Genomic DNA, 20,781 nt, shown 5'->3' with positions numbered 1-20,781 from the left:
CAGGGCCATAACTACCATTGGGGTAACCGTGGCGGTGCCCCGGGACCCTTGGCCAAGGGGGCCCTCCTTTGGTTGGCCGTGCATAGATTTTAAGGAGGAAAATAAAAATATGTATTTTAAAAGCCGATCCCAACGAAATAGTTTTAAATGACACAATTTTAAAAAGACCTTACAGATGCACCCTAGAGCTCAACATAAAATGGAGGGGGCTAAGCTGGGTCCCCTGAGACCATAACATAAAAGTTTAAATTATTACCTAGGAAATTAGTTATTTTGGCGTAATAAAACCTAAAATGCCATTGGAAGAGAAGGCCTAGGCTAAGCTGAGGCCCCGGAGACCTTTCGTAAATATATAAATTGTTACTGAGAAAATTAGTCATTTTGGCAAAATAAAAACTAAAATGCAACCGGAATATGGTCCCCCGTCCCAGCTATATTGTCTTTTTTGTCTTTATTGTCAATTTACCCCAGGCCACATATTGGTACGTGAAAGGAACCACATTGTAGCCGAACAATGTACCTACTTGCATAAAACAGATAATAAGATGGTACTTGCAAAATTATTTAACTTAATATAAGGTGATTTCAAAATTTTTTGTGTTGGTCAACTAAAATAGCAATATGTACGTACAAGAAACTTCAGTCATGAAATGCATTAAAATGAGTTTCCAAGGGGTTAAATAGCAGAATTTTTCCGCCCCCCCCTTATTACGCTGGAGGGGCCCCCAGATCACGTTTGCCCCGGGGCCCCAACATCGTAGTTACGGCCCTGTGTGGCCATATCACTCGACTAGTCTCTGCAAAGGCCATATCACTCGAATATATCACCATATATCATCTAAGAATCTAACCTAAGCAATATATCACCATAATATCTATAACCATGTATAATCTAAGCCATACAGTATATTGCAAATGTCTGGAATAAATTCGATATTTCGTAAACCGGCGACTTTTAAGAAAAATCCCGAAACACGTCGATTTTTATGTTTAAATTGCGATATTTTGGCATATATTTCATACAAGTGACGTCATCCATATGGACGTGATGACGTAATGGATGATTTTTTTTGAATAAGACTAGGGGTCGTGTGATAGCTCATTTAAAAGGGTATTCAATTCAGTATTCAGTAATATAGATAATATTAACAATTGTTTATACACAGTGTCCAAAAATTTTTTAAATTAAATTAATTGGTAAAAAAAGAAGAATATATGTAATTTATTTCATTCAAAGTACATTTTACTGCTGTCAGAAAATAGAAAAAAATGTTTATTTGACAAATAAGCATTGCTTTTCGCTTAAATTATAATTAAACTTCCAAGAGGCATGTGGTTGGCGGGAGCTGGTTTGAACATTGAATTTAAGCGAAAACAATACCTACTTATTTGTCAAATAAACATTTTTTTTTTGTTTTCTGACATTAGTAAAATGTATTTTGAATTAAATACACTGTATAAACAATTATTTTAATATTTATATTACTGGATACAGAATTGAATATCCTTTCAAATGAGCTATCCACGACCCCTAGTCTCATTTAAAAAAATCGACCTGTTTCGGGATTTTTCCTTAAAGTTGACAGTTTACGAAATATCGAATTTATTCCAGACATTTGCACCATACTGTATACTGAGTATAACGGTAGGTTATAATAATTATTCTTTTTTATTTCCAGGTTGTTGATTTAAGTAAAAAAAACTTGAAAAAAATATTAATCGATCTAACAACAGGTATGGAGTATGTTCATTCTCAAAAAATTTTACATAGAGATTTAGAACTGATGCATTTTCTTTGCAACGATAAAAATGAATATAAAATAGGAGGATTTGGTAAAGCTGTTTATGTGGGCAATTCCAATGGAAAATTTCAGTCGTTGGTAGGTAATTTTTGATTGACCTATTTTAGCATTACATATTTATTACGGATTCGTTTTATTTTGGCACATATTTCTTTTATTTGTTTATGTTGCACTTGTACTAATACCGATTAACGATAGCGACCCCTAAAACTCCAGGAATCGAGGCCCATCCAGGGCACCAAGTATCTCGTACATCATCGCCGTCATGATTCGTATTCAATGAGCACAAAAAACACCCCCGAATATTTTCAATTTGTTACCATCACTTTGGTTCACAAAGTTTCCTAAGGCTGTTATGAATCGAATGCAATAAGTTTCATTCAGATTCAGACTTGGTCGTTTTATTGTTTCATTGCCTTGCCTATTTAGTCTAGCTATTAGGTGAATATCTCTCTTCTAGATCATCATTGATGTTAGTCTAGGGCCAAATAGAGGTCACCGTGTCATTTTCAATTCTGATGAAAAAACTCAACGGTTTCTTATGGATTTTTGGCTGCTGATTACGAATTTTGAGGGTGGATTTCGATCTGAGTGGTCAAAAAATTGTTATAAACAATTTAATTATTTATAAATTGTTTATAAGGCTCTGACTCATAAACTAAAAGAGATAAAAAATAATGTTTCAAAAACAATTTGCTCGTTAATAAAAAACGAAGAAAAAAACGTTTACTAAACTTAAATCCAATAATTAGAACTCAAGATATTGTAAAATTAGTCCACAATGCAAATTGCAGATTGCAAAATAAGTATTTTTCGAAGCTTTATCGATCGTAACTCGGCTTCTACGCATGAAAATGAGCCTTAGAAGGTCTCATTTTAAAGCTTCATTAATAGGCTTCGAAACAAAGTTTGTTAAATTACTTTGTCTTTATTTGTTTGAAAGATATACCCGTTTGAAGTTGTAATTTTCTTTAAAAAGTTGTACATTAATTTGTTTATAAGGGTTTCAAGCAAATTTGAGCTATAAATGTTTATACTTTTATTAACAATAATGATAGAAAAACTCAAAAGGAATGTTTTGAGCTAACAAAAATGTTCATAAGTTTATTTTTGGCCAAGATATCGATATTTTAATAACGCGATGTGAGGCGCAAGATCGGCTCACCGCGTAAAGGTTCAAGTGCTAACTTCTCGATGCAAATTATAATTTCTATGTATATATACGTTACCTCCATTTTTCATTTTTGAAGATCCTAATAAAATTTTATCATATAATTCTTATAATTAAATCATCATACTGTACCTCATATCACATTTCATTCTATTTACTTTGTCTTCTATTTTTTGTACTAAATGAGAAGAAACGCATTAAAAACTAATATTTCAGAAATACAACTAAAAAGTAAGTTAATATTATTTAAAACTATTTTTACAAACATTATCTTTCACGCATCTGCATCGAGATATACAGGTAATCTCAGCTTTTTTACATTTGCATAAGTTCTTATACTCTGGGCTAATTAGCAAAATTCATGGCAAAGTTATTTACCAGCAATTTTATTGCTGGAATCGAATTATAAGACCCTATATATTAATAATATAGGTATGCAAAGTCCGCAGATAGTGTGCTACTTTTTTTATAAACAAAATGGCGCCGACAAATCGTATTTTTTTCAATTATTGCTCTATAACTCCGAAGATTTCAACTTTACAACAAAAACACCCAAATAAAAATTCACCGCAATTAAATTCTACATAGAGATGTGTTTTTCCGATTTGCTTCGACGAAAATTTTCCTCGAAAAATGCGGGTTTTCCCAACAAAATCTCTAATTTTCAAATAAAGTTTTAGGTAAGTAATTATTAATAAATAATTAAATAACTTAGTAACATCAAAGCTTTCTTGGTATAGATTGTAATTCCAGAAGCCGGTGAACATTAAACCAATATTTTAGCAACAATTCAATTGTTAATTAACAATTTACGATCGCAATAATAACCAAAATAATCATGATACATTCATCAAACTTATAAAGATTATAAAGATGAGATGCTTATTTAATATTTTATTGACAAAATATAAATTTTTCGTTTTTTTGCATACTCTTTAAATTAAAAAAAAATAGTTATAATACGCTGGTCTAATTAGCAAACTACAAAGAAAGGTTATTTATCAGCAATTTTATTGCTGGAATCAAATATTATAATCCTATATATTAATAACATAGGTATGCAAAGTCCGCAGATAGTGTGCTACTTTTTTTATTAACAAAATGGCGCCCCCAAATCGTGTTTTTTTCAATTATTGGCCTATAACTCCGAAGATTTTAACTTTACACCAAAAACACTCAAATAAAAATTCACCCAATGTAATCCTACATAGGGGCATGTTTTTCCCGATTTGCTTCGACAAAAATTTTCCTCGGAAAATGTGGGTCTTTCCAACAAAATCTCGAATTTTCAATAAATTTTTTGGGCAAGTAATAATATATCAATAAATAAATAAGTTGGTGAAATAAAAGCTTTCTTTGTATAGATTATAACTGCAGAAGCCGGTGAAAATTAAACGAATATTTTAGCAACAATTCAATTGTTAATTAACAATTTACAGTCGCAATAACAACCAAAATAATCATGAGACATTGTTCAAACTTAGAAAGATTATAAAGATGTGATGCCTATTTAATATCTTGTCGACAAAATATTAATTTTTAATTTTTTTGCATAATCTTTAAATGTTTAAAAAAATAATTATAAACAAATTAACATTTCTCAGAAATTGTTTATTATATTATAATTTTAAAAAATACTTAAAATGTGTATTTCAAAGGTCTTGAAAATGAATGCTTTAAAAAAATTTCCAACCATTTGCAAAAAAGTTATGAAAGAGAAAACTAAACATACGATTACTCCATTATTTATAATTTGTTTTAATTGTTTCAAAGCTTAAAAGTGAGTTTATGGTACAAACTAATTACTCTTAAAAAATATCAAACATAAGTTCAATGGTTATATTTTAATCGAAGATTAAAAATGTTTTTTTTTGTAATTTTTAGCGCCAAAGTAGGCTTGATACAGAGCCGGAGATGTTCACTCGAAGCGACTGACACCCTTTAAACTCGCGCGAGTTGTGTATGTGGACGGGTATAATACATATACCCTATTCCACGAACATTCGCCTGTTTTGGATTACTTCGACAACGAATATTTTACTGTGCAAAATAACCAGAAAGAAAGTAAATTGCAAATTACATTGTTGTTTATTGGAATAATTATTAGCGCCATTTACTTTCGTACTTCTTATGTTGCACAATAAAATATTCGTTGTCGACGTAATCCAAAACAGGCGTGTGTTCGTGGAATGGCCCATAATACATAGCTACGATACTGTATTAGTCTACTTTCGCGCGTGTAAATTACAAAAAAAAATATTTATAATCTTTAATTTAAATATAACCATTAAACTAATAATCGACATTTTTTGTAAGTAATTAGCTTGTACTTTAAACTCACTTTTAGCCTTTAAAAGAATTAAAAAAAATTATAAACAACGTAGTAATCGTATGTTTATTTTGTTGTTTCATAACTTTTTTGCAAATGGTTGGAACAAAGTTTTAAAGCATTCATTTTCAAGACCTTTGAAATACACATTTTACCTATTTTTTAAAATTAGAATATAATAAAAACTTTCTGAGAAACGTTAATTACAACTATTTTATTTAAAACATTTAAAGATTATTCAAAAAAATTAAAAATTTATATTTTGTCAACAAAATATTAAATAGGCATCTCATCTTTAAAAAATTTCAAAGTTTGATCAGTGTATCATAAATATTTTGGTTATTATTGCGACCGTAAATTATTAATTAACAAATAAATTGTTGCTAAAATACTCGTTTAATTTTCACCGGCTTCTGGAACTATAATTTAAACCAAGAAAGCTTTTATGTCACCGAGTTATTTAATTATTGGTAGATAATTACTTCTCTAAAACTTTATTTGAAATTTAAAGATTTTTTTGGGAAAACTCCAATTTTCCGAGGAAAATTTTCATCGAAGCAGATCGGGAAAAACATGTCTTTATGCAGAATTCAATTTCGGTGAATTTTTATTCGGGTGTTTTTGGTGTAAAGTTAAAGTGTTCGGAGTTATGGAGCAAAAATTGAAAAAAACACGATTTGGGGGCGCCATTTTGTTAATAAAAAAAGTAGCACACTATCTGCGGACTTTGTATACCTATATTATTAATATATATAATCATAAGCTTCGATTCCAGCAATAAAATTGCTGGTAAATAACATTTCCCAAAAATTGCCTAATCTCCGATAATCAGCCCAGACTATTAGAGCAATTTTTAAAGTTACATGGTGGTACTAAGGCTAAGGCTCCACGGGCGACAAATTTACGCTAGCAGTAGCCGTAAAGTGAACTTAAGGTTCCGCGGAACGGAATAGGAATAGCCGAACTGAACCGACTACGCACAAGTCCTGTGGTCGGTTCAGTTCGGCTATTCCTATTCCGTTCCGCGGAACTTTAAGTTCGTTTTACGGCTACTGCTAGCGTAAATTTGTTGCCCGTGGAGCCTTAGCCTTAGTCTGTTCTTGTAAGCAGTAAAACTAAAACTTTCTGGGGCTTCAGAGTCTTATTATCTACATGATATCCATATAAAGTGGATCTAGTTGTTTTGCAACATCATCAAGACACGTCAATTGTGTGTATGCCGCCACAATATAAATACTCGTTTTATATGCAATGATGATGCTGTAAAAAAAACTCGATCCATTTTTATATGGATATCACATATTGGCTCATTTGCATGCGTAGAAGCCTAGTAACGATCGATAAAGCGTCGAAAAATACTTGACTGTGAGCCGATCTTGCGCCTCATAGCGCGCCATTAAAATATCGATATCTTGGCCAAAAAGAAACGTACGAACATTTTCAAAAGCTCAAATTGTTCCTTTCGAGTTCTTATATCATTATTGTTAATTAAAGTATAAATGTTTATAGCTTAACTTTGCTTGAAACCGTTATAAACAAATTAATGTAACATTTTTAAGAAAATTATAACTTCAAACGTGTATAATTTTAAAACAAATTAAGACAAAGTAATTTAACAAATTTTTATTGGAAGTTTATTAATGAAGCTTTAAAATAAAACCTTTTAAGGCTCATTTGCATTCGTAGAAGCTGAGTAACGATAGAAAAAGCTTCGAAAAATACTATAACTATTGGATTTAAGTTTGATAAACGTTTATTTCTTCGTTTTTTATTAACGAATAAATTTTATTTGAAACATTAATTTTTATATCTTTTAGTTTATAAGCTAGAGCCTTATAAACAATTTATAAACAATTAAATTGTTTATAACAATTTTTTGACCACTCGGATCGAAATCCACCCTCGAAATTCGTAATCAGCAGCCAAAAATCCATAAGAAACCGTTGAGTTTGTCCATCAGAATTGAAAAGGACACGGTGACCCCTCTGGCGCCTAGACTATGTCGTGTTTTAGTTACTTTGATATTTCTTCTGACTGTAATTAGTCTTTTGTGCAGGTGTGCTTTATTTGTATCTTTTTTAAATGAAGTCTGAATCTAGCGATAAGGAAAGCAATGAGTCAGTAATAAATTTGTTTCCTTTCTTCGGTTAATATACAATAACACCAATAACAATAATCCGGTAAAGGACATGAAATCTGTCAAGCGATGACTGATAGTGATGAATATGTCTATCTTCTCTGTCCTGACCATTTGCTTCTGGTATATCGAATCTTGTTGTTTGTCTAGAATATCCTTTTATTATTTTTAAAATTTTATTTTTACTTGGCTCCATAGCCGTTGTTTTAAAAATCTGCTCCTGATGTTCTACGCTGCCGCTGTTATCTTTTAGTCCAGCTGAACATCTTTCTAGATTATTATTGATGTCTTTTTTTAATTTCTGTGCCATTTCTTCTGTCTTTAACTTGTCTATATTTAGTTTGGTGTGCTCTAATTGTATCTTGTTTAAATTCTAACAATGAAGTACCTAAGCGGTATAGACCAGGACTAATCTGTAAAAAAACGTCTATTTTGGATGTGAGAGGTGGCATTCGGATTTTTGCAGATAAAGTTAGGTGACACCTTCAGTAATAATAATTGACTTATGCTCCTTTTCAAATATGCCCGGAACATTAATAAAAAAATTAAAATATTTAAAAATTTCGAAAAACATCTATTTTTTTCTGCTTTCTTTGCTTAATAATTTTAAAACGATTCGTTTTGGAACAAAGTCGTACAGAAATAAAATAAAGATATTTTTTTTTTATAATTGAATTTTGTATGACATAAGACTGGTCAAAAATGTCTTAGGGTATTACTTTTTCTGCAATATAGCAATAAATACAAAATAAGGGGGCAAAATACTCCTGTTGTTATTCAATGTTTCTTAACCACTTTGGTGGCACTTAGAACCTTAGTAATTCGCTTAGAAAATTCTTATAACTTACTTAAATGGTCTAACAAATTTCATTAAAATCGAACTAATAGATTTTGCATAATAAATTTGCCATCTTTTGATGGTTTCAAATGGTTCAAATTTTTTAAAATCTTTCTGAACAAAAAGTAGACTATTTAGAAGTTGGCTAATTTTTTTACATAAATATAAAGAGGTGCTCTATCTATCTAATACACTTTACAGAATTAAAATCGGATTATTTAAGGGGCCTCAGCAATGTTTTAAAATTATAAACAATTCTTTGGCTTATAGAAAAATAGCTTTGTTTAATAATAAAAAAATTAATTTTTAGCAATGCAAATAATTAAAACCGGTATTATTTGACTTAAATTTTCAAATGCTGTCAGCAGAATTGCTATCTTATTTTTTAATCAAAAGTTATTCGCGTTCAAAAATTGCAATTTTTCGATTTTTTTTAAGTTCCAGCGCGTTTATCTCGAAAACTATGCATCCTGCAAAAAAACTTGTAAGAACATTTTTTGCTTAGAATTACCCAAGAAATACAAAAAAATGTGTTGTTTTGCGAAAATCGATGTTATGTAATTCCTTAAGTTCTTTGTTTATAACAATCTTATCGACAACCGGATCAACTGTTACCCAAAAAATTCATGTTCTACGGGTCAAAATACATAAAAAAACTTGGGTAAGTCCATCTAAATAAAGGAGCCCGTAGCATCCCCTCCTGGCCACAGCACTAATTTGTTTATAAGCCAAAAAATTGTTTATACCTTTAAAACATTGCTGAAGCTGCTTAAATAATCCGATTTCAATTCTGTAAAGTGCATTAGATAGGTGGAGTGCTTCTTTATATGTAAAAAAATTGACAAATCTTTGTATGTTCTATTTTAGTTTTTGTTGTCCAATATTTAAAAAAAATTTAATTTTTAAAAAAAAGTTTAGATTGCAAAATTATTATGCAAAATCTAGTAAGTAAATTTTAATGAAATTTGGTGGACGGTTTTAGCACATTACAAAAATTTTCTAAGAGAATTAGGAAGGTTCCAAGTGTAACCTAAGTGATGGAAAAACATTGAATAAGGACTGGCTTGTTTTGCCCCCTTGTTTTATATTGATTGCTATTTTGCAGCAAGGATGATAAATTCAAGCATTTTTAACCCCAATCGTATCTGATAGAAAATTTAATTATCTTTGTTTTATTCCTATACGACTTTGTTCCAAAATGAATCGTTTTAAAGTTATAAGCAAAGAAAATAGAAAAAAAACCATTTGAAATCTTTAAATATTTTATTTTTTTTATTAATGTTCCGGACATATTTGCGAAGGAGCATAAGTCAATTATTATTAACGAAGTTATCACATATCTTTATCCGCAAAAATCCGAATGCCACCTCTCACATCCACCTAAAAACAGATCCTTCCTGGTATGGTGTATCTATATTATATCTACATATATTATAGTAAGCCAATAAATTGATTTCTCTTTTTCGCTTTAAAATACTCTGGTAACGGGCTTGAAGTTTCTGAGGGAGCTATAATATGTGCTTTCTGTGGTTTTCCATGCTTGAAGAAGTTTTTTGGAAAATTTCAAGTCAAAATATGCAGTAGGGAACAAGTTGTGTGACTTTATAGACGAGTGGCACTCCCCAAAAAAAAAACGCTTATTTCTCGAGGTACTGACCACGATGTGGCGAATGTCTAATTTTGGTCAAACTGCATGTTTTTGATGGTGCTAAAAATGAAAATAAGCTTTATTTTGAATTTCATGTGGGGAAACATTGTCAAAATCGCAATTTTACCCTAAAAAAATGAAATTATGTTTTTTTGCGTTTAAACTCACTCTGTTCCATTTTAATATTTTTCTCTGAAATTTTTAAGGTATATATTTCTCACCTTTCTGAAGACAATGGGACCTGCTTCAATCTTTCAGTCTTATTTTAATAAAAGTTATGAATTTTTTAGTAAAACGTGAAGATTCCTGAATTACAAAGTTTAATCGTAAAAATTTGAGTGAGAAAATTTGAAATTTAGCTTTTTGATCAAGTTTATGTTAAAATATAGAGTAAAAAGAACAAAATGTTTTATAGAAAAAAACATAGTGCAACTTTTAATTTTAAGAAAAACGTGAATTCGTCTTTTTTTTATTTTTAGGGTAAAATTGCGATTTTGACAATGTTCCCCCACCTAAAATTCAAAATAAGCCTCATTTTCGTTGTCAGCTCTATCAGAAACATAAAGTATGACTAAAATTAACCATTTACCACACCTGACTGGCGGTCAGTATCTCGAGTAATAAGCGTTTTTTGGGGGAGTGCCACTCGTCTATAAACTCATATAACTTTTTTCCTACTGCATATTTTGACTTGAAATTTTCCAGAAAACTTCTTCATGGCTTATGCTTTAATGCTGTATTGGCTAAAATTATAAACTAATGTTTTGTCACCCAACTTTTTTAAGTAAACATGAAACTAACGAAATCTGATGACAAAATGTTTAAAAATTAACAACTGCTTTTAATTTGTTTAAATAACTCGAAAAAATCTCATTGTTATCTAAATACTTCAAAGATAATACAATATAATTTTCGAAAGGAAATATTTACAGCAAATAAATATAGAGCGAGTTAAAAGTTGAAAAATCATCTAAATTGATTTTTCGCATTTTTTCATAACATTTGATTTTTGAACATGTTCGACCAATTTTAGATAAAAATAAACTTTATATTCGGATTCAGCGACCTCGAAAACATAAAGAGTGACCAAAATTGATCATCAACTTGAAAGTTGATTTCCGTGGTCATTATAACATAATTTTAGGGTTTGCTGCCGCTCGCCTACTAGGCAGATAAATAATAATATATGATTTTGATGTTTGTCTAATAAAATAACGCTAGTATCTCTATTAGTCTATCTCGCTAATTTTGTAATACCCACCATAAAATTTTTCCTTATCTGTCTGTAATATGTATCTGTTACAGTTCAAGTTGATTATCCAGTTGGAGTTGACTTTTCCTAGTTCGAGTCGACTCAAACGGCTGGTTTTAGTAAAAGTTGATTATAAATATAAAATGAAGATTTTTATTCAACATTTACTAGTAAAAGTAGACTTCAACTAGTTAAAGTATACTCTTCCCAATGCCATTTAGTAAAAGTTGATTCACACGAACAACCGATTCTAGAAGTTAAATGTTACTGTATATTATGTTCAAATCGTGATATGTATTTATAGTCCAGGCTGTATCGTCGCCCCCGTTAGGTAAATTATTCCAGTTCGATTTTTTTGCACAAACTTACTCAAAAAGAGGTCCTTATAACGAATCTACAGGATGTGAGGTGGTACCGTAATCGAAAATAAACAATTTTTTTAAACAAATTCACAAAAAAAATTCACTGCGGACATTTTTTTTACATCTTTAATTTGGGTCATTCGGAGCAAAAAAGGTCTTTTGTGATTTTTCTGTAAAATTTATTGTTCTCGAGTTATACGCGATTTAAAATTTGAAAAATGCGAAAATTACCATTTTCAAGGCTTAATAACTGAGTTAAAAATTATTATTATGAAAGTCAGAAAGTCACCAAATCAAATTTTAACGACCCCCCTACAAGGTACTGAAGAAATATTTGTCATTATTGTATTACTAAGCTGTTATTTTTAATTATTAACAATGAGCGCTAGGAGCGTATTGAGGCGGCTGTCAATGTGAGTGCGACTGAGATGCACCATTGGACGGTCGGAATTGAGGATCTTTCTCGCACTCACATTGACGGCCGCCTCAATACGCTTTTAGCGCTCATTGTTGATAATTAAAAATAACGCTTAGTAATAAAATGACAAAAATTTCTTCAGGATCTTGTAGGGGGGCTTTAAACTTTGATTAGGTGACTTTCTGACTTTCATAATAATATTTTTTAATCGAGTTATTAAGCCTTAAAATGGTCATTTCGCATTTTTCAAATTTTAAATCGCGTATAACTCGAAAACTATCAATTTTAGAGAAAAATGACAAGAGACCTTTTTTGCTCCGAATGACCAAAATAATCTAAAAAAATTTGTCCGGAGTGAAATACTTAGTTATTTATAAAACAGTTCGTGAAGCATTCTTTTTGCGCACGCACGCGATGTTTAGAGCACGAGCGGCCTGAGTGCTATACATCGCGTAAGTGCGCAAAAAGTACTTCACGCACAGTTTGATACAATATTTTATCTACCAAAAAAGAAATAAAAAAACTGCAACTCTTCGTCACTGAAATACATTCCTATTTTACAATTTTTTAGAACTTTGACATTTAAAAATTCAAGTTTCTGTCAAACCACAAAACTTTTTTTGTAATTTATTGCTCACATGTCATCACCATGACAAGGCGAAAGTTAAGGATATTTGATTATATGAAAGTGTGCTAAAAAACAGTGCGAAAAAGTAAATCCCATTTAAAATACATTATTACTTCATACACACTTTAAACCCTTTATGTACTGCTATCTATATTTACAATTTTCACACAATAAAAACTTATACATAATAATATGAGGTAGAGTAGATCAGAATTATTTTTGTGAATTTGGTTAACAAAAATTGGTTAAACAATTTTTCGACCGCGGTACCGCCTGGCACTGTGTATTTGTTATAAGGATGTATTTGTTTGAGTAAGTTTGTGCAAAAAAATCGAATCAGAATAATTTACCTAACGGGGGCGACGTTACAGTCTGGACTAATAAGTAGTAAGGTAGGGATTATACTCGTATAAATTGTATAATCTACTTTTACTAACAAGAGTTAGGAAGAGTCAACTTCAACTAGTAAAAGTTGATAAAGTTGATTAAATTTTTCAAATCAACTTTTACTGCTCGTTTCAGTTGGAGTTGACTCTAACTAGGAAAAGTCAACTCTAACTGAGAATCAACTTGAACTGTAACATATCTACCATTTTTTTAAATTTATTTTTAGGTGTCGAGTGTCAGACGTGACCATCCTTTGTTTGAGGCTCCGGAATGGCGTGGAACGGAAAGATTCACATACACATACCAAACTGATGTTTGGATTATGGGATGTTATTTTAAAATTATATTGATCAATCGGAGAGAGACATATCGCTTATGTCGAGATGACGACATCACGTAAGAACAGTCATGAAATAGACTTACTGAATTACACTCCACCTCTTAAAGTTACCGATTTATATTTATTGTCCTCGTGACAATTTGACATAAAAATATAAGTTCCTTCCCCTTCGGGTCGGGAAATCAACACTGTCGGCAGGGCCGTAACTACCATTGGGGCAACCGGGGCAGTGCCCCGGGGCCCCCGGTCAAGGTGGGCCCCGCTGGGGTCCCGTTTGGTTGGCCGTGCAAAGATTTTAACGAGGGAAATAAAAATATGTATTTTAACACTAGAAGCACCAGCATTTTTGCATACCTAGAAGCACCGCAGCGGTCAAAATGACGGGTATTAGAATTTTCTATTGCCAGCCGTTTTTGAATTTTTTTTACTTGATAAAAACCTATACTAAGTTAATAACTACATAATAATAAAAGACATATTTAATTAATTTAAATAAATTATTTAATTATTTAAGCACAATTTATGCAGTAGCAAAATTTTTCAATTTGGCTTGTACAAGACCACCACAAATTTTATTTACATGTGTATATAAGATTTTGGATTTTCCTCAAAGCAAAACACAATGTGATTCTCGTCTAAAAACAAAGTTTATTCAATTTTCACATAACTAATATCAACTGATAAAATACTAACCTAAAAACAAAGAATCGACAAATAAATGTTCATGCTTTACAATTATTATAAAAACTTAAATCGTCTGTTGAATTTCTAAAAACTTTTAAAATTGAAGCCAATTCATTTATATGAAAATAATGACAAATTGCCAATGTTAGTGTCACCACAAAGTTTACATCACCCCCCTTCGAAGTGCAAATTTTCTTCGTAAAATTTAGTCGCAAAAATTAAAAGTCAGTGAGCATGGGAATGAGCTTTGTGACATGATACAATCCAATTGATCTTGTTCCACGACCGCTATTTATTTTAAAAACTGAATCCGATATTTTTTCTTCTATTTCAAAGGGACCAATTCTAATTTCATCCATTTTCTTTTTATTTAATTTGTTTCCATAGTCAACAAATACCTTATCTCCTTTTTTAAAATCATACTGCAACCTGTTCTTATCAAATAGGGATTTATTATATTCGTGTGATTTTCTTGACCTTTGGAGTGCTATTTTCCTGTCTTCTTCCAAACTGTTTGTTAATACATGTTTTTCTTTTAGTTCATGGGACAACAAGTCTGTAGACTCACCAGATAGCAAATATTTAGGAGAAAATCCTGTTACAGAATGGTTTGTTTCGTTATACCTATTTCTACATTTTCTGCTATTTTCGACCAATTTGTCTTTCCTTTTGATTCATTCATTTTGCATCTTATTTTGTTAACAATCGTCTGATTTAGCCTTTTATTTAAATTCAAATCGTAATTTCTCCATTGTCTAGGTATACAATTTTAATTCTTGCACATGTATACGATTTGTCGATTTATAAGATTTTGGATTTTCCTCAAAGCAAAATACAATGTGATTCTCGTCTAAATACAAAGTTTATTTAATTTTCACATAACTAATATCAACTGATAAAATACTAACCTAAAAACAAAGAATCGACAAATAAATGTTCATGCTTTACAATTATTATAAAAACTTAAATCGTCTGTTGAATTTCTAAAAACTTTTAAAATTAAAGCCAATTCATTTATATGAAAATAATGACAAATTGCCAATGTCCGTGTCACCACAAAGCTTAGATCACCCCCCTTAGAAGTGCAAATTTTCTTCGTAAAATTTAGTCGCAAAAATTAAAAGTCAGTGAGCATGGGAATGAGCTTTGTGACATGATACAATCCAATTTATCTTGTTCCACGACCGGTATTTATTTTAAAAACTGAATCCGATATTTTTTTCTTCTATTTCAAAGGGACCAATTCTAATTTCATCCATTTTCTTTTTATTTAATTTGTTTCCATAATCAACAAATACCTTATCTCCTTTTTTAAAATCATACTGCAACCTGTTCTTATCAAATAGGGATTTATTATATTCGTGTGATTTTATTGACCTCTGGAGTGCTATTTTCCTGTCTTCTTCCAAACTGTTTGTTAATACATGTTTTTCTTTTAGTTCATGGGGCAACAAGTCTGTAGACTCACCAGATAGCAAATATTTAGCAGAAAATCCTGTTACATAATGGTTTGTTTCGTTATATCTCTTTCTGCATTCTTCTGCTATTTTCGACCAATTTGTCTTTCCTTTTGATTCATTCATTTTGCATCTTATTTTGTTAACAATCGTCTGATTTAGCCTTTCATTTAAATTCAAATCGTAATTTCTCCATTATCTAGGTATTAGACAAGGCGGAAACGGCGGGTTCGTTGGGAAAAATATTCCCATGAGATATTTTTGCATAATCACATTAGTGAGACATCCCAGAATAAGGTTCAAGAAGTCGCCCACGTGAATAGTTGGCCAATTTTTTTTAACAATTTTTTTTAATCCAATTGCAGAAATCAATATTTTTGGCCCGGACTATTTTTTTTAGGTTTTTTGGACCATTCTGGACAAAAAAGGTCTCTTATAATTTTTCTCTAAAGTTGATCTTTTTCGAGTTATAAGCAATTTAAAATTTGAAAAACGCGATAATGGCCATTTTTAAGACTTAATAACTCGGTTAAAAATTATTATTATGAAAGTCAAAAAGTGAATAAATCAAAGTTTAAAGTCGCCGCTACATGATCCTGAAGAAATCTGTGTCATTAATTTACTACTAAGCTGTTATTTTTAATTAATAACAATGAGCGGTTAGATCGTATTGGCCCGGCTGTAAATGTGAGTGCGAGTAAGATGCACAATTGGACTGCTGGAATGGCTTCTCTCTCGCACTCAGCATTTACAGCTGCCGCACACGTGCATGGCGCCTATTATTATTATTTAAAAATAACAGCTTAGTAATAAAATAATGACAAAAATTTCTTCAGGATCTTGTAGGGGGGGCTTTAAACTTTGATTTAGTCATATATTGACTTTCATAATAATAACTTTTAACCGAGTTATTAAGCCTTGAAAATCGCCATTTTTCGTTTTTTTCAATTTTAAATTGATAAGTCGAAAACGATCAACTTTAGAGAAAAATTATAAGAAACCTTTTTTGTCCAGAATGGTCCAAAAAATTAAAGAAAAAATTGTTCGGGCCAAAAATATTGATTCTTGCAATTTGATTAAAAAAAAATTGTTATAAAAAAATTGGCCCACTTTTCACGTGGGCGACTTCTTGAACCTTATTCTGGGATGTCTCACGAATGTGATTATGCAAAAAAATCTCATGGGAATATGTTTCCCTTCGAACCCGCCGTTTTCGCCTTGTCTATATATAATTTGATTTCTTGCACATGTATACGATTTGTCGATTTATAAGATTTTGGATTTTCCTCAAAGCAAAACACAATGTGATTCTCGTCTAAAACCAAGTTTATTTAATTTTCACATAACTAATATCAACTGATAAAATACTAACCTAGAAACAAAGAATCGACAAATAAATGTTCATGCTTTACAATTATTATAAAAACTTAAATCGTCTGTTGAATTTCTAAAAACATTTAAAATTAAAGCCAATTCATTTATATGAAAATAATGACAAATTGCCAATGTCAGTGTCACCACAAAGCTTACATGTATATGACAATAGGTCTGAATCCCGCGTATGAAAAAAAAGTTGATTAATAGCAAGCTGAAAATTTGTTAATAGCTTAAGGGTGTCTAGTCGGATAAACTTTGATATATGGGAACACTGGAACAGGGGCAGTTTTAATTGTGGAACAGGTTAAAAATTTGGAACGGTCAGACCACGAAAACGGCACATTTATTTTGTCCGACACAACAGACTTAAACTCTCCGAACAGAGATTAAACTCTCATGCAAAAATCAGACTGCTATTTATCACCAAATGGGCGTTTTAATGAGTGGAACATGTAGAATATGTCAAATGACAGGAATTATGACAGGTGATAAATAGCAGTCTGATTTTTGCATGAGAGTTTAATCTCTGTTAGGAGAGTTTAAGTCTATTCTGTCGGACAAAATAAATGTGCCGTTTTCGTGGTGTGCCGTTCCAAATTTTTAACCTGTTCCACAATTAAAACTGCCCCTGTTTCAGTATTCCCATATATCAAAGTTTATCCGACTAGACACCCTTAAGCTATTAACAAATTTTCAGCTTGCTATTAATCAACTTTTTTTTCATATGCGGGATCCAGACCTAAAATTTCACATGTTTTTCACTTTCACCTGCTACGTCTTCGCTGTTGTTTTTTGTGGTGTTGAATCGTGGACCTTGAACAAAGATATGTGCAGAAAATTGGAAGCATTCCAAATGTGGCTATATTGGAGAATACTTAAAATCACGTGGACTGACCGAATCACAAATGAGGAGGTCCTCAGAAGAATGTAGAAGAACCGAGAGGTACTGACCACCATCAAATCTCGAAAGTTACAATACTTCGGACACAGTATGTGAAATGAATCCAGATATGCCCTCCTACAAGCCATCCTGCGAGGAAAAATATTTGGAAAACGGGGCCCAGGAAGAAGAAGATCCTGCGGATAAGGTAAAAATTACCATGATGGTCGCCAACATTTGTCACGGACAGGCACATCAAAAAGAAGAATATGCTCAAAAATATTATATTCCTAAGTGAATACATAAATAGAAGCTAGTAAAGCTACTAATATAATATAGTTGCTAATCTGGTGTACTAGCGCTATTGTAAAGTAACTCTCATCCTATGGTGTCGATGGAGGAATTCTCTAAACTGCTTCCGCGAATTCCTCTTACCCGGTGGGTAATTATTCCTGAAGAGGTATTGGAGTCTGCATTCGAAGTTGAAGCAGAAGTAGTGAGCATCTCCTCAATCTCAACTTCATCTTCAGAATCGCTACCCGATGAATGTCCTTGATCAACTTTATCAGGCGCATACTCGTCATCTTCATTATTGGATACATTTTCATCACATAACTCTACTTCACATTCATTATCTGACAAATTCTGTAACCACTCCAATAGATATTGCTCAGGCTCAGTCAAATATCGACGAGACGTGATAACAGCAGAAAAGAGAAAGATCCCAATGAAAAATCAAAATTCATATTGAGCACACACTTGCAAAGAATATACTTTACGTATATTTTATACATAAAATAAGTAAAAATGTTCCAGAAAAGTAGAACAAAAAGTAGAATACCTTGTCATTACTACCCCACTTTTCTAGGTAGACATCAACTATATTCAAAATGTAATTATACTGTAAAAGTACCTGTAAAAGAGAAATTATAATCCTCAAATAAATGTTAGGGTCCCAAATTATAAATTTTGTAAAATAAGTATGAATGAGTAATACAGAGAGTCAAAAAGAGAAAGCAGTCAAAATGACTGCTCTGGTGCTTCTAGGTAGACATTAGCATATCTTAAAAAGTGATTCCGCTAAGTAGCTGTAAAAGAGAAATTATAATCTTCAAATAGATCTAGGAAAAGTCATAAATTATCAAGTTTCTAAAATAACTACGAATGAGTAAAACAGAGTGTCAAAAATAGAAAGCAGTCAAAATGACCGCTCTGGTGCTTCTAGTATTAAAAGCCGATTCCAACGAAATATTTTCAAATGACACAATTTTAAAAAGACCTTACAGTGGTACCCTAGACCTCAACATAAAGTTGAGGAGGATAACTAGGATAAGCAGGGGTCCCCTAGACCTTAACATAAAAAATTTAAATTATTACTTCGAAAATTAGTTATTTCGGCGTAATAAAACCTAAAATGTCATTAGAAGAGGAGGCCTGGAATAAGCTGGAGCCCCCGAAACCTTTCGTAAAGATATAAATTGTTACTGTTGGCGAAATAAAAACTATAATGCAGCCGGAATAGGGGTCCCCGGTCCCAGCTACTTTGTCTTAACCAATTTACCCCAGACTACATCTTGGTACGTGAAAGGAACCAAATTGTATTCGAACAATGTAATTAACATTATACATAGTATATTTTTTATGAAAACAGAAAAGATGTTATATTGATGGTACTTGCAAAATTATTTAGCTTAAAATAAGGTGTTTTCAAAATTTTTTGTGTAGGTTAACTAAAATAGCAATATGTAGGTACAAGAAACTTCAGTCATGGAATGCATTAAAATGAGTTTTCAAGGGGTTAAATATCAAACATTTTTCCGGGCCCCCCATTCCGCTGGGGGGTAAACCCCAAACTCCCCGGTAGGACCCCTGGTAGATCACGTTTGCCTCGGGGCCCCCAACATCGTAGTTACGGCCCTCTGTCGGAGTGTCACTCGGGAAACAAATCGATAATTTTAGAGCTCTTGTGTAATTATAAGTAATAATATTTTTTATATATTTTAGGGAAAGGTTGGAGTTATTTGTAAATAACTTTATGCTCGCCGAGAATCCAGGATCCAGGAACGATTTTGCTCAATTAAAAGCACTTCTTCAAAATATGGAAATTTAAACCACTTTTTATTATATCACACATACTAATACTACTACAATAAAGCTTTTATAGTATTAATCTGTAGTTTTTTTTTTAATTTCACCGGAAGCAACACATTGGGTAAGGTGAAGGTGATTAACTGGAAAACTAATTTTAGATTATCACTATCACGTATGCACAAGACGACCCAGTGGCGGACGATCGGCCCTCCTCTCAAACCAAGTGATTTAATTTTTTTTTAATTATATATAAAGATTATAAAAACATTCATTAATTTTTATATAAATTTAGCCAATCGCCCCCCCCCCCTCTCTCTTAAAATGCTGGATCCGCACAAACTGCTAACTCACTTGACACGACGTGACAACGTTACCAGAAAAACCTTCAACTTATTCCTTCAGGTTAAAACTTCCTTAAAACTCGTTAGAGATAGTGAAAACACTCGTGACCACGGCGCAGTAGACGAAATTTGGTTTAGTCCCCACTTCCATGCGAAACGCACTGTAGCTACAATAGAACCTTTCTGCCTTTCCGTGAATTTGGACTCCGCCTTCGCGCAGCTCCATGGTCAGGAGTGTTTGCACTATCTCTAACTGGCCCCAAAACCTCTTGAAATTAATGTGGAAGGCAGTGGCGGCTGGTCAGAGGAGGCAAGGGAGGCTTAGCCTCCCCATAAATTTTTTACACCTGCTACACTGTTTTGTTTACTTTGCTCTTTTGCTTCGTGTTAGAGATATCTGAAAAAGTTATTTGAACAAGTTGTTCCAAATAATGTTTTAACTCCACATACCAAATTTCATCACAAAATTCGCACTTCTAGTTTTTTCATTATTTTGTAGTCAGGATCCTAAAATTGGAGCGGAGGCTGCTGGCCGGAATATCTCACTTGCAAATGCTCCGCGCAGCCCAGCAGTGTTTAAGGAGACCCGGTCTCCTTAGAGCTGCATTATCGCTTAACGCACACGCTGCCCGGAGATTG

The 20,781-nt window shown here is 32.0% G+C and overlaps 1 protein-coding gene across 1 annotated transcript in view; it reads left to right on the top strand.

Annotated features, from left to right (window-relative positions):
• The window catches only part of LOC114339025 (probable serine/threonine-protein kinase DDB_G0270146), a 118,734-nt gene extending 98,854 nt beyond the window's left edge, over positions 1-19,880 (top strand). Inside the window, exons 6-8 of the mRNA XM_028289654.2 lie at positions 1,680-1,880; positions 13,199-13,368; positions 19,715-19,880. Coding sequence (XP_028145455.2) covers positions 1,680-1,880; positions 13,199-13,368; positions 19,715-19,820 — 477 coding nt within the window. The 3' untranslated portion in view covers positions 19,821-19,880. The remainder of the gene's footprint in view (positions 1-1,679; positions 1,881-13,198; positions 13,369-19,714) is intronic.
• The last annotated feature ends 901 nt before the right edge of the window (positions 19,881-20,781 follow it).

The sequence above is a fragment of the Diabrotica virgifera genome, chromosome 5 (genome assembly GCF_917563875.1).
Source record: "Diabrotica virgifera virgifera chromosome 5, PGI_DIABVI_V3a".
In the NCBI taxonomy this organism is placed as follows: domain Eukaryota; kingdom Metazoa; phylum Arthropoda; class Insecta; order Coleoptera; family Chrysomelidae; genus Diabrotica; species Diabrotica virgifera.
The sequence above is the reverse complement of the archived record's forward strand: the minus strand, read 5'-3'. Positions and strand labels throughout refer to the sequence as shown.